General features: G+C 40.7%; 2 protein-coding genes across 2 annotated transcripts in view; both read left to right on the top strand.

Moving 5' to 3' along the window:
- Window positions 1-14,395, top strand: part of GRIN3A (glutamate ionotropic receptor NMDA type subunit 3A) — a 169,928-nt gene that overhangs the window by 134,612 nt on the left and 20,921 nt on the right. The window lies entirely within an intron of this gene.
- Window positions 8,981-10,101, top strand: PPP3R2 (protein phosphatase 3 regulatory subunit B, beta). The gene has a single exon (XM_054520383.2). It carries the CDS (start codon window positions 9,096-9,098, stop codon window positions 9,615-9,617), a length of 522 nt encoding a protein of 173 aa, XP_054376358.1. The 5' UTR covers window positions 8,981-9,095; the 3' UTR covers window positions 9,618-10,101.

The following is a 14,395-nucleotide window of genomic DNA, read 5'->3' as shown; positions in this document are numbered from 1 at the left end:
AATTCCACACCGCCACAGAGGCAGCAATAGATGAAGATATAAGGTAAGCTGTGACACAAACAAGGCCATAATTCACACATGGAAGAGCTAGAAGAAATCAAAGCAGGCTTCCTGGAGGAGGTAACCCCTGTAGCAGAAGAAGCCTCCAGGCAAAACCAGAGTAAAACACTGAGGCATGAAATTGTAAGCAATGCAATTTGGCCTTGCCCTTCAAAGACACTGCATCCAATCATACTGGATTGACAGAATTGTATGCCCTCTTAATAGTGCCCCTTCCCCAGGAATTCTAAAATTACAGGTGGCTGATTTCTTTGGCCCGCTTGTTATGCAGTCACAGGTGGACCCACAAGTAAATTATAGGCCTTTACTTTTCCTGTGCTCGGCCTTGTAGCTTTCCTACTACCTCCTCAAAGGCAGGGACATCTTTTCTAGTCTTATATGGAAGGCAGTCTAGAATACAGAAGAATTTCAGCTCTGGAAGCAATATACCAGGACTTGACTCCCAGCTCCACCACTGTGTGTCTGTGCAAGCTGTGCAACTTCCAAAACTTCAGATCTTCCTCCAAACCCAGGAATAATAATAGGGCCTGCCTGAAAGTGAAATATATTTAATGAGATCGTTTATGGCAAACACCTGGCTTGACAAATGTTCTCTCCTCCTTCCCTGATTATAGAACCATGCACGCAGAAAAAATATATATATTTGGTGAATAATAAGCATAGACAAGAAATTACAGTTGGTGCACCCATCCTCTTAGGCCCGTCTTGGTCCCATCTCGAAAAAAGCAGGAGCATCTTACCATTACAAGCACCTTCTAACTCTGAGATAAACACTCTTTTATGTATTGCTTATGTATGTTATAGAACCAAATAATTTTTTATTGCAAAATGAGAAATGCATGATTCTGGAACTTTCTACTTTTCAAAGTGCTGGTTTAACTAACTTTTGTAGTGTTGTCTTCTTTCTTTCCTCTAGCTCAGTGTCTAAGTATGAGTGGGAAAACGTGAAGATGCTTTATACAAACCATTAGGCTGCACTTAAAACAGATCTTTACAGAAAAAATGGTAACTTAGTCTTTGCATGTAGTCAATTGTATTTCGAAGTTAGGCTCCTGTGTGAACAGGCCCAAGACCTACAATTCTCTAGTCTTGTTTTCCCCTCCCTCCATATCATCACAAGATTAGGGCTGCTTCTCTGTTGATTTCTGGCTACTATAAATAACACAAGTTTGGATTCTGAGAGAAGGAAAACTAATTTCAGCAAGTGTCTCCTTCACCCTTGCTAATGACCAAGTAAACAGATCTCTCGGAATAAGAGTCCCCTCTTTTATATGCCAGAGATACTTGGGCATAAATTACACCCAAGACCACATACTGTTAAGAGTTCTTGCTTTTCCCCTGGTTAAATTCAGCAAACTCATGAATATTTATGAAATGCTGTTTACTATGCAACTAAAAGGTATGAATGGTGCTCAAACTGATTAGGACTATTGTGAGAGACAGTCTTCGTTCCATTTTTTTAGACTTCCATGCACTAAAGTCTGTGGGGGATCACAGGAAATGGGACTCCTCACTCATCTCTATTCCCTACACAGAGAGGAGTTGCCTCTGTGCTCTGAGGATTTGGGCTTGAAGAAAGCAGAGTAAGCATGGAAATGTGTGAAGATTGCCATCTAGTGGCTCTTGATGCGAGTTGTTACAAAATACTGCAAAAGCCATCTTTTTTCTTTCTCACAAAAGGCAAAAACCAAGTCTAAAATTGTGAGAAATTGCCCTGACATTTCCTCCGGGGTATCTGAGGACAATTCCTCCCCATGCGGCTGTGGGAGTTGGTAGAATTTCAGGATGTGTTGGATGAGAAGGCGACATCATGAGAGAGCCCTGGAGCCTTTATGGAGATGCCCCTCTTCTCACACAATATAGGTGGCTTCCTGCAACATGAAAGCTTAGGGCTAGCTGGCCAGGGAAGCCAATGCACGCACATTTGGGGCCTCCTCTGAGCTCCTTCCCTCTGTCCTTCTATCCAATAAGACTTCAGCCTAGTGTTATGGGTTGGATTGTGTCCCCCAAAAAAGATATTGAGGTTCTGAGGTCCTAATTCTCAATACCTCAGAATGTGTTCTGGTTTGGAAATAGGGTCATTGCAGACATGATTGGTTGAGCTGAGATGCAGTCATATTGCAGCAAGAGTGAACCCCGAATCCAGTATGACTGGTATCCTTATAAGAAGCCATCTACCACACAAAGACAGAGACACTCACGGAGAGCACCGTATGATGATGAAGGCAGAGACTGGATTTATGCATCTGCAAGTCAGGAAGGCCAAAGATGACCACAAACCACCAGGAGCTAGGAGGAGGCAAGCAAGGGTTGTCCTACAGGTTTCAAAGGGAGCATGACCCTGCCAACTCCTTGATTTCAGACTTCTAGCCTCCAGAACTAGGGGACAATAAATTTCTGTTGTTTAAGCCACCCCGTTTGTGCTGCTTCATTACAACAGCTCTTGCAAAATTATTAATACGCTCCACATTTTACTTCTAGTGCCTCTTGCATCCCAGCTCAGGCTCTTCTAGACAAGCATTTGTAGTTGTCATTGTTTCCTAGCTGCTCTCCCAGATACTGGTCTCTTGTCCTGTTCAATCTACCCACAATGCCAGATTAATCTCTACAAAATATAATTGTGATTAAGTTGTTCTTTTGATAAAACTTGTGCTTTCCCTACTGGGTAGAAACTAAATGTCTTAGCCAAACGTTCAAAACCCAGCTTCATCTGATTCTGTCTAGCTCATCTTCTGCTACTTTGCTCAAGTACTTCAGCCATTATAAGCAACTTGCTAATATCTACACCTGCACTCTTTCCCACTTTGTGATCTTTCTTTCTGTGATTATAGCTCTTTCTGTGATTATAGCACTTGTTCCCTTTTCTCCCTCAGGATCAAATACTTCTTGAAAAAAGAAAAAAAGTCTTCCTCTATTGTTCCCAGCAAGAAGTAATTTCTCAATTCTCTGAGTTCTTATAGTTCTTTTCCCTTACCTCTCTGATGACATGTTTTGTTGTCCATCTTGTATTATTAATTATAACTCTTTAATGCCTCAATTCACTCACTGATCAGTAAGCTTTCTGAGCAAACACCATCTCTGAATGTCCCAATGCTTTACATGTTAAAACATGATTGAATAAATGATGCCCTATAAAGAATAATTGAGTAAATGTTGTCTTTTCTTCAGTGTATGGGGAATGGTCAAACCATCTTATCACTTCGTCCAATACCATGCTCTCCCTTGACCTCCCTACTCCAGTCACACTGGCATTCTTTCAGTTCCTCCTACTTATTTTGTTCCTCCTGCCCTAGGGCCTCTTTGCACATGGAGTTTCTTCTACCTGGAACACTCATTCCTTCCCAGAACATCTAGTTAACTTCTTCTGCTTCTTGAGATTGTAAATCAATCATCATTTCCCCAATAAAAGTTTCCTGTTGTCCAAACTCTCCAGGCACCATGTACTTCTCATCTGTAACACTCAAGGCAGGTGCTCCTTTACATCTATGGACATGATAATTTGGTTAATGTCCATCTTCCTATCAAAACTGTAAGCTCCAGGAGAACAGGGACAACAAGAAAAGTATCCACTTTAGGTCAGTATTATATTCTTCTCACATAGTAGATCCTCAATAATTATTTGTTGAGAAAACAAATAAATAGCTGAGTATATCTGTGTGCATGTATGCATACAGTCTATTTGAGTTTTTAGGCAAGTCTAAAGTAGGCAATAATTATAATCTCTACCATTCCTGTACCTACTATGTGATAGGCATTGAGCATACTTCTTCTTATAATCTATCTCATTTAATCCTGAAAGTGATGCTATGAGTTAGCAATCATCATCCTTGTTTTACAGATGAGTGAAAAGATTCAGATAAATAACTCTGCCCAAGATCACAAAGTGTTTAAATAGCAAAACTTTGATTTAAAACCATACATGCCAAAATTCATTAAACACCATCTCAGTATTACAAAAGAAAACCAAACAGATGACAAACCTGATGCTCAGAAACAGTTTAAACTCGGGCTATGTGGTTCCACAGTCTAAACTGTGGCTAACGTCGGTACACTTAGATATTAAATATGGTGACCAGCAATGCTACAGAAAGGTGAGAGCTTCCAACCAAATGTCAAGGACCACCTGCATAGCTTCTAGAACAGCTGTGTGACCTGGTCTTCTGACTGGCTTGAAAAATGAAGCCTTATATGAACCTCAGGTCTCATTTCCATTTCCGTTGGTTTGATTTTCCAATGTCAGTTATTTTTACATGTGACCTACTCATATTTCTTTATCTGAAAACTTTTGAGGGAAAAAAATGACACGCTGAAATAGAGGTGCCATCAAGGCTCCTGGTTTCTTCCAAAACAGTTAGTCAACCCGTTTAATTTACTTGCTTCAGTGAATGTCCTACAGTCCACATCAATCCACAGTGATGAACAGAAAAGTAACAAATAGTGTTTTCCATGGAAATTACTAAGAATCATTTACAGAGAAAATCAAAACAATGGTGTTGAGTCCCATAATAATGCTGAACTACATAGTTTATGAAATGTAGAACAATGGGAACTCAACTTCACATTGACTAAAACTCCAGATCTAGCATAATGTTACATCCTCTATAGCACAGAGTAGAATGGTTCTGCTTGTACACCTGAATTATTTCAGTGAAATGGTACCATCTTCCCAATACTGTCTGTGTAGCCATTCAATATTCCTGTGACAAGATTTCACCTCTTACATAACATTTCTATATACGCTACCTCATCTGACTCTTACAATAACACATCAGTAGATACAGCATGTGTAAGTATTATTACCATTTCACAGATGAGGATGTTGAGGCTGGTACAGCAATGGCTTCACTCAAAGGCTCACAGCTAATAAGGTAAAAAGCTGAGGCTGGAACCAACTATTTACCTCCTATGCTCTCTCCATTACCCTTTCCTGCCTCCTAACCACACACTCACATAGGGAAATACAGCTGACTAAGAGTTTTCACACTGAGAGCTCCTTTCTAAATGACTATCAAGGAATTACTCAGGAGAATGTCAGTGAAGAATCCAAAAGAGTGCCTGATGGGCCAGTGATGTTGGTTACTGCGTTTCTCAAGTCTGCAATGGAAGGTCTGTAATCAGCCCTCAAAGAGTTTTGAACTGGAGGAGCCAACTTTTACACTGGTATAGTGTGTGAGCAACCTGTGGCATACTGTAACCAATACATGAGGAGTGTTGTTAAATGGCTATATGTACACTTAAATTTCCAGGGCAGGCTGGTATCCTTTAAGACTTCATCTGTACTAGCAGGGTTAAGTAACAATAAAATTAGTAATAGTAGCAATAATGATAATGACATTATATTGACTAACATTAGCTTTAATACTCACAAAAATGTACAAAATATGTATTATTAGCCCCATTTTTCATATGGGAAAACTAATGTCAAGCAACTTGTCCAAGGTCTTACTGCTACTAAGTGGACCGTTAAGATTTGATGTTGGGTTGTCCCATTTTGAATCCTTTCTACTTTATAATATAATACCTAATTAATAATACCTAATAATACCTCTTTTTAACCTAATTAATTCAGTCAATTGGGCTAATAATTCAACCATCAAATATTTTAGCCTCTAAATCTTTCCTTTTCCATTAAACTGTCTAGATCTGTGCTGTCCACTATGATGGCCACATGTAGTTACTAAGCACTGGGAATGTTATGAGCTCTAATTGACATGCTGTAAATATAAAATACAGTACAAAAAAGTATAAAACAACTCATTCATAAATGATAATATTGATTACATGTTGAAATGGTAACACTTTGGATATATTGGGTTAATATAAATATATTATTAAAATTCACTTTTTTGCTTTTTAATGTTACTAAAAATTTAAAAGTACATATATAATTAGACAGCACTGCTATAGATTATTATTTCAAGATTCATCTACTTTATCCCCACATACAGATCTCACAGAGAATCAACCATTATGAAAATGTTTTTGCTGTTGAATTATTCTCATGGCTCATGAGCCTATAACATAAGATATCAAAACACTACATTCTATAGTATATGTCAGACTGTCTTTATTTTTTACCATAATCCAAGCAAGAAAATATGTCATATTGCAAACCCAGAATGACCTGGTATTCCTTTATCATATATATACTATATTTAGTTTTACAACTTTATGAAACTTTTTACAACTTTATAAACAACTTTATGAAGTAATAGTACTTCCCCTTACTGATTATATTTTCTCTTCAATTATCTGCTGTTCTATTTTTTTGATGTTTGTAACTCACTAAACCAACTTCATCACTCACTAATGTGTTGTAACCCACAGTTTGTAAACACAAGAGTGTCTGCAAGTGAGATACTAATTCTATCTACACAGAGGTGAAGGGATTTTTTAGCAAATAATAAGATGGACCTGGCAGTAATGAATGAGCTAGTGGAGGCCTGTAGCTATAGCAACAAGATCTGTGGCCTATTCAGTTGGCAAAACTGAAGGGAGTTCAAAACGCTTCCTCTCTCCTATAGAGTCAGCACTAATGGACCTGTCTAATGCCCATCTGTTGTTCTGTCTGCTCAGCATTACCCTGTTCTTATAAGGAAGAGCATGTGCTTCTTTTGGTACCTGCTCTTCCTATGCAGCCCCCAATTCCCCCTGACCAGCTCCATCCATGAGGTTCAAATGGAAGCTCCCATATGTTATAAGCCATGTCTGATGGCTCATAGGTGGGAACTCAACCCAAGTGAGACCAATCAGAGCCTGTTCCTGGGATTTGTGGGCATCTAACTAGAACAGGGAAAAGTTATCCCCAAAGTCTTAACTTGGAATCTGTCCGTGGTTGTGTCCTCTGCAATGTGGAAGAATTGCTTTATCATAGGAGAGAGTGAAGGAAAGAGAAGCAGAGGTGAAAGGCACAGAGAGGTCTACGGGCCCAACTCCTTGCAGGGTCAGCTTCATGGGCATGTGGCCCATGCAGTCTCATAAGGTCCTATACTTGGTTTAATGTTCTGCTGTGGCCATCTTGAAGCTCTCAATCATTTTCAAACAAAGGACACTGCAAATTACATAACTGGTCCTGAGGCATTGGTTCCAATTTTTCCTTAAACCCAGAGTATCCTCACCCTTCCTAAGACTGAATCATTCAGCTCTTCTTTAGATTATGTGAGATTCTTCCAACAAATTATCTTTTGTGCTAAGCTTCTTAGAGGTAGATTCTTTTACTTGCAGCCAAGAAACTGGACTACACTGTGGTCAAAGTCACAAGATGAGAGAAATAACATAGAGGCTCCCAGCCCCACTGCATGCCCAAAAGATAGAGTTCTGTCCTTGCCCCTGAGGTTTCTGATTTTTTCAGAACTGCACCTGCAGGGCCTGGATATTTCCCCCAGAGAGTCCAGAAAGGTCTTTGTGCTTTAGAAAGAACACAGGCTATAGTGGTTGGTATCATTTAGAGACCAACACTGATTTTAGGCATCTTGTAATATAATTTAAGGTGGTATCCTTAATATTGCAAATTCAATAGGTTTATATGCAAACTGTACCATGCTCATTTCTCTGAATAACTGAAATGCAAGCAAATAAGTAAAATAAAACACATTCCAATATAACAGTCTAATTGGGAAAGGGGGTTTCATTTGTGTAATGCCCATAATCAGCTTTAAAACATATCCATGGATTAACATTTGTTTATAGAGGAAAGTAAAATGGCCAGACCTAATGAAAAGGTTATCAGTGGCTTAGTTTTGCTAATTCCAGCATGGTTATCTTTAGACTGATATTTTGGCTGAACTATAGAACACAGAACTTGCCAACATTTTTTAAAGCGAAGCAGTGTTTGCCTCTTTCAGTTTGATTTAGTGGCCTGAGGTTCCCTCAAGACCCTTTGAACTGTTTGCTCTTGAACCACATTTGTTTCTTATGCATTTGGAGTAATTGATGTGCTCCTAAAGGAAGAAGGAATAGGAGGGAGCATGTGAGATTACTCTTCAACAGAAAGAACAAATCTAGTTGAAACAAAAGGAGAAAAGTGAGATCATCCAGAGGCTACTGTCACTCTCAACACACACAAAAGGCTTCTTTGGGCACATTGTAGACGTTCCCCCAAGGTATTCTGCAGAATAGCCACCAGGCACCAACAACAAAGATGTGACTTGGGCATGAGGTGATGGATTCGAGGGAACAGAGTAACGGAGGTTGTGTTCTTGAGACCTGTGTCATCTTGAAAAACGCCCTGAATTCAGCATCGTTTATATTCCTCGGGAATATGTTAGTGCCTGTAGGTGATCCATGTAAGAAATTCTGCGTGGTATCTGCCTGGTCTCTTACAAACACTCTGAATCCTATGTCCTGAAAAAGGTACAGAAGGATGTCAATCCCGGCTTCCCCTCCCAGGGAATCGTGGAAAACATACTATATCAATGCCTTGATGGTGGTGCTTGGGTGGTGCTTGTAAGAAGCACCTTGTTTCGTCCTTACACTAGGTCTGTAAAGCAAGTATACAGTGTCCTTGGTTGCAGTTCAGTCATTCGGCATATATTTATTAAGCACATACTGCCTGTGAAGCACTGTGCTTCTGGGATACTGCAGCGAATAATACAGATGCGACCCCTTCTCCTTTGGGGTTTACTTTCTCAGAGGAAAAATAAAAGGAAATAAGTAGATAAAATAATTGCCAGGGGAATTGGGATTATCATGGAAAGGTACAAGGAGTTTGAGAGAAGGAAAAAGAGAAGGGGCAGCCCAGCTTTCCACCTCTGCCTCTCCCGGGCACCCCCAGGCTCCATTCTCTCCTCCCCTATACCCCTGCCCAGACAGCACCCACCTCCCCTTCCGCCCCCTTTTCCCTCCTTCTTTCCCTCCTCTCTCCGCTCCCTCTCTGACCTGCCGCCCCTCCCTCCGCTCCTCTGCCCTTTTGCTCGACCAGGGCCCCCGGGAGCCCTCTACCCCCACCCCATGGCCCAACCGTCCGGGCACGCGCCCCGCCCGAGCCCACCGCCCCTGCTCCCTCCTCCGACCCTGTGAGCCGTGGCCGTTGCCAGATGTCCACAATGGGAAACGAGGCCAGTTACCCGGCGGAGATGTGCTCCCACTTTGACAATGATGAAATTAAAAGGCTGGGCAGGAGGTTTAAGAAGTTGGACTTGGACAAATCAGGGTCTCTGAGCGTGGAGGAGTTCATGTCCCTGCCGGAGCTGCGCCACAACCCGTTGGTGCGGAGAGTGATCGACGTCTTCGACACCGACGGTGATGGAGAAGTGGACTTCAAGGAATTCATCCTGGGGACCTCCCAGTTCAGCGTCAAGGGCGACGAGGAGCAGAAGTTGAGGTTTGCGTTCAGCATTTACGACATGGATAAAGATGGCTATATTTCCAACGGGGAGCTCTTCCAGGTGCTGAAGATGATGGTGGGCAACAACCTGACGGACTGGCAGCTCCAGCAGCTGGTCGACAAAACCATCATCATCCTGGACAAGGATGGCGATGGGAAGATATCCTTTGAGGAATTCAGTGCTGTGGTCAGAGACCTGGAGATCCACAAGAAGCTGGTCCTCATCGTGTGAGCCTTTTTCTTACAAGCACTACCCAACAACTTCTGCTTTCTTCCCTATCTCTTTCAAGATTTGCTCAAGACGTCCAGCTGTCTCTCTGACTTATCTGGAAGTATTTCTTTTTGTGAAGCCATATGTCCTAACAGGAGCTTCATCACCAACTCAGTGCTATTAATTCTCCTTCTCTGAATGACTCAGGGTACCCTATAGGGGGAAGAGCAAGTCAAATGAGCATAGTGGGGAAAGAAAAGGAAATGGCTTTTATAAACATCTTTTACTTTGTTCTGATTCAAAGACCAAACTAGAACTTTAAAAGTTCAAAAATAAGAAAACATACATGTTTGCTGTTACTTCTCATCATTTTGTATGTGGGAGGAAATTTATAATTTGCATGGGTGTTAAGTGAACTGTTTTCATTTGCTTGTGTTCAGATATCTTGCCAGATTGTTAACTTCCTGTTGTAGCAACAGGGACAAATATATTTGTCTTTGCTGGGCATCTTCTAATCACTTTTCTTGGGGGACAGAATCCCATCTTTTCCTTCGGCAGATTGCAGCCCCATTCCCCACAATGTATGCAGAAATCTCTGTGCATGTTTGAGGGGTAGGAGTTCATTTGGCCTCCTCCTGACTCATTGCTCCAGCTCCTGAACAGAAACTAGCTTCAGGGCTCTTATAGGGCATGCTAAGCCTGGACTAAGTGCTCAGCTCAGCCGTCATCCTCATTGGCAGTGGGTTTCCAGGGTTGGCAGCCCACACCAGGATTAAGTTCAATGAAGGGGACCTCCAGCTAAATAGGGCAAGGAAAGTGTTCTCCCAGAAAGTGCTCTCACCTCCGACACTGGTCCCTACCCCCAGGTGGAGAGAATGGGACGTTTAGTTAGTTGTCCCATGGAGGAGAGGCAGTAAAGAGTCAGGCTGCAGTGGAATCTCCCTAGGATGCCGAAGTGGCATTATGTCTGTTGCTCAGAGATGCAGAGACTGACAATTGTGTCTCCACAGCAGAGGTGGATGCTGGCTACACTAGCTATGCTGATTTTGAAAATCAGATCTGGAGCCTAGCAGAGAAGCTGAGAGCTCTCTCATTCCAGAAAGCCTTTTCCCTAGTGGAACATTCAGCGCAGAAGTCCTCACACCCTAATAGATCTCCACCATTGGGTGAGCTGCAGCCTGTGGTTCTGGGGGAGATCAAGAATGCATGTGTCTCTTCCCGCTCATTTATGTCATGTTGGTAGCTTTAGATCAGCCATGGTGAGAAAAGAACAAAAGCTTTTAGTTGTTCTTGTTTTGTTTTGGAGAATCGATTTACCAGTAAATACATCACTGCCTGTACCCCAAATGTTACCAGCTCCCTGACGTCCCACATACTATTGTCAGTTCTCAGAGCACGAACTGTCCTCAGAAGAGCAGGGCTAGGACTTGTCCCAGCATCTGTGGCTCCACACCAATCCTCTTTCTCACAGAGAACCACTTTCCATATAAGACGCTTAAGGCTCTCAGAACAGCAGAACAATGAAACATATTCTCCCTACACTTGCTTAGCCAAGGGATACCACTCAGGTAACTTTTTTCAGGACATGGAAGATCTGTTTCAAGGAGATTTACTGCTATTTTATTTGGAATACGCTGGCAACCGGTCTTGACCAAAAATAGAAAAAAAAAAGTCCACAAATGTAATTACTTGTAGGGAACCCATCTATCAAGGCACCCTACCATATACTTTTGTATTTAATAAATTACTTAGAAACCACAAAAATAGGAATCCTTACCCCTTCAATTCCTGTTCAACCCTAAAAATTGTGATAAATGCTCCCAACCCTGTGGTGATCAGGGTTATGCAATGTTCAAAGATTCAGACACACCTGGGTTTGGATTCAGTTGCAACTGGGTTGTTATCACACTCACTTCTTTTTAGCTGTGTGAGCATGAATAATTTTCTTAGCCTCTCTGTGTCTTTCCACCTAATTAAAAAGAGGAGTCATCCCAGGGTTATCCTGAGGATTCAAAAAGGCATGCAACACACCTGGAGCACAATTCCACTTTCATTCAACTAATTCCTTTCCCTTCCCCCTTCCTCCCCTTCTACAAGATCAATATGTAAAGGAGACGTGAGGCTTACTGGTTACTTTTGAACACTTACTTAGTTCTTAGCTACACCCACACTAAAATTAATGGGACATTTGTGTACAGCCCATGTCCAAGCCCAGAGAGAAAACAATGGGAACAATTTCAAGGTCCTCCCCACTCCTTCATTTGCAGAGGAGACAACAGACTTTCTGACTTTAGAACTGGAGAATTTTTAAAAGAAAATCTCTCATTCCAGCCCAACCTATTTAACTTTTTGTGGAAGAACTTTATATGCAGAAAGTGAGCACATGTCATGCTAGCCAAGAGGACATTATTGTCATTAAAGAGAGACATTATTTATATACCCTGCAATGTGCACATTAAAATATGGAAATTTTAAAATTATGACCAAGGGTTTAAAACATATTGGATTACATGCTTACATTTAACAAAGAGAGGAAATATATTTCAGTTTCTGGAGTGGCTGGAATTTACAAGCTAATTGTTCAATAAATCTACTCAAGATAGTTACCTAAGGCTTTGTGGCAATGACCTTGAACTGAGAGCCTGTATCTGGATTTAGCACTGGAAAGATCTAACTGGATATTTGGGTTAAAAGAATCACATTTATTCCCAAATCAGAATGCTTTGTTTTTCCTGTCAGTTAATTGCCAGTTGCCAACAAATCTAGTTCTATACAGTTTCTTGGGATGATGATAATAAACATTTATTGAGCAATTGTCCCATAACTTTTGATATAACCTTTGTTATACATATCATTTAATCATCATAACAACACTGTGAGTCTGGTGCCATTATTTCAGCGTTACAGATGATGCCATGTAGAGATCTAGCATGTTCTCCAAAGTCACCCAGCTGGTAAGTGGCAAAGTGTGGATTTGAACCAGGCTTTCTGACCCCAAATCCTGAGCTTTATTTCTACCTCTCTGCATTTATCTTATTTTTATAGCTCCTATATCTACCTGTTACAAATTATTTATTGTAGTCTTAACCATGTAATCAAGCCTCAGTTTTCATAAATGATGAAACTGAAGCCCAAAGAGGTAAACTGCTTGTCAAAGAACAAGCAGCCTCCACCTCTTTGGTTCTATGCATTGCAATGAAAGAGATGTTAGACAAGACAGTTTTAAACCATGTTCCACCTTTGGCTCATCTTGAGAAACAGGTGACAGTATTTAGATTAAACCGATAACACAAACCAATATGCTCTGAGGCTATAGAGATCAGTCACGATATGTTGTTATGAATCCTATGTTAATGGATTGTGTCTGCTCTCTACCATATGTTGTAATCCCTAGACCACTAGACACTCTTTTTGAAACAGAGAAAAATATGGCCTCAGCAAATTCAATTTAGCTTTGGTGTATATTCTATCATGGTTTAGAAACATTCTCAAGGAAAAAGTATCTTCCAGACATTTTTAATTACAAATTCCTAAGCCACTGTCTGAGGAACAGTATGAATTTTTTAAATGAAAACAATTTTTTTATTTAAAAAATTACAAATTCCATTCTCCACTTATACTACTGATTCTCTCTGTTAAGAGATAGAGTAGGTAGTTAGTCTGCTATGGTGTTATGTCTATTTTGAATACTTTGAACAGGAGGAGGCTCGGATGTTTTTAAAAACAGAGTGTCGGCCAGGCACGGTGGCTCATGCCTGTAATCCCAGCACTTTGGGAGGCCGAGGCGGGCGGATCACGAGGTCAGGAGATCGAGACCATCCTGGCTAACATGGTGAAACCCCGTCTCTACTAAAAATACAAAAATTAGCTGGGCGTGGTGGCACGTGCCTGTAATCCCAGCTACTCGGAAGGCTGAGGCAGAAGAATCGCTTGAACCAGGGAGACAGAGGTTGCAGTGAGCCGAGATCGCACCACTGCACTCCAGCTTGGGTGACAGAGAGAGACTACATCTCAAAAAAAAACAAAAAAAAAAACAGAGTGTCATTTTGGTAGAGGAACAAGGCCACTAGACTGAGAATCAGACTGGACTCCTCTGCTGTTGTGTCAACTACCATACCTACCCCCGTAGCCAATGACTGTGAACTGTAAATCATGAATCATCAGGAATTAGCCGATTCATAATGAAAAATTATAACACTGAAAGGTCACCGTAGTAGCAATCAACTTGTGTAGATCAGAAGACAGTCTGACCACTCACAGGCTAACTCTGACATACAAATGTTTGCTTTTGTTGTTACTGGTTTTACATGGTGTTTGTCCTCACAATGCTTTTTAAAAATTACCAATATTTTAAAAATCTGAAGATTTTAAATAAAAACCTAAATTACTACAAAGAAATGCAAGTCACTCTAATATGGAGGTAGCCTTTTATTGACTAAGGAGTCTCTGAAATATTGAGATGAAATTAAGAGTTTCAGTGAAGAAAAATTAACATAGTTACACTCTTTGGCACAGAAGTTCGAAACGGACTGAAGTGTTCACTATTTTTCAAAAATATAACACTGGACACAAAATATTTATTCCCACAATCAATATTTTCTAATGCCTGAAACAGTAGAAAAACGTACAATAATCAAAATAAGTATAGCTGTGTAAAATTTCAAACTTTTATATAATAAAACAAAGATAAATATATCTTTGTTATCTCCTATGTTTAGAACTCTGAAAAATATGTGTGCATATGGTCATTGTTCAGAAGAGAAAATGGAGAATTGAAAGTAATTGTTTTATAGTACAAG

This window comes from Pongo abelii, chromosome 13 (assembly GCF_028885655.2).
Source record: "Pongo abelii isolate AG06213 chromosome 13, NHGRI_mPonAbe1-v2.0_pri, whole genome shotgun sequence".
NCBI classification, from domain to species: Eukaryota; Metazoa; Chordata; class Mammalia; order Primates; family Hominidae; genus Pongo; species Pongo abelii.
Note: the sequence above shows the minus strand (reverse complement) of the source record. Positions and strands in the feature narration are given on the sequence as shown.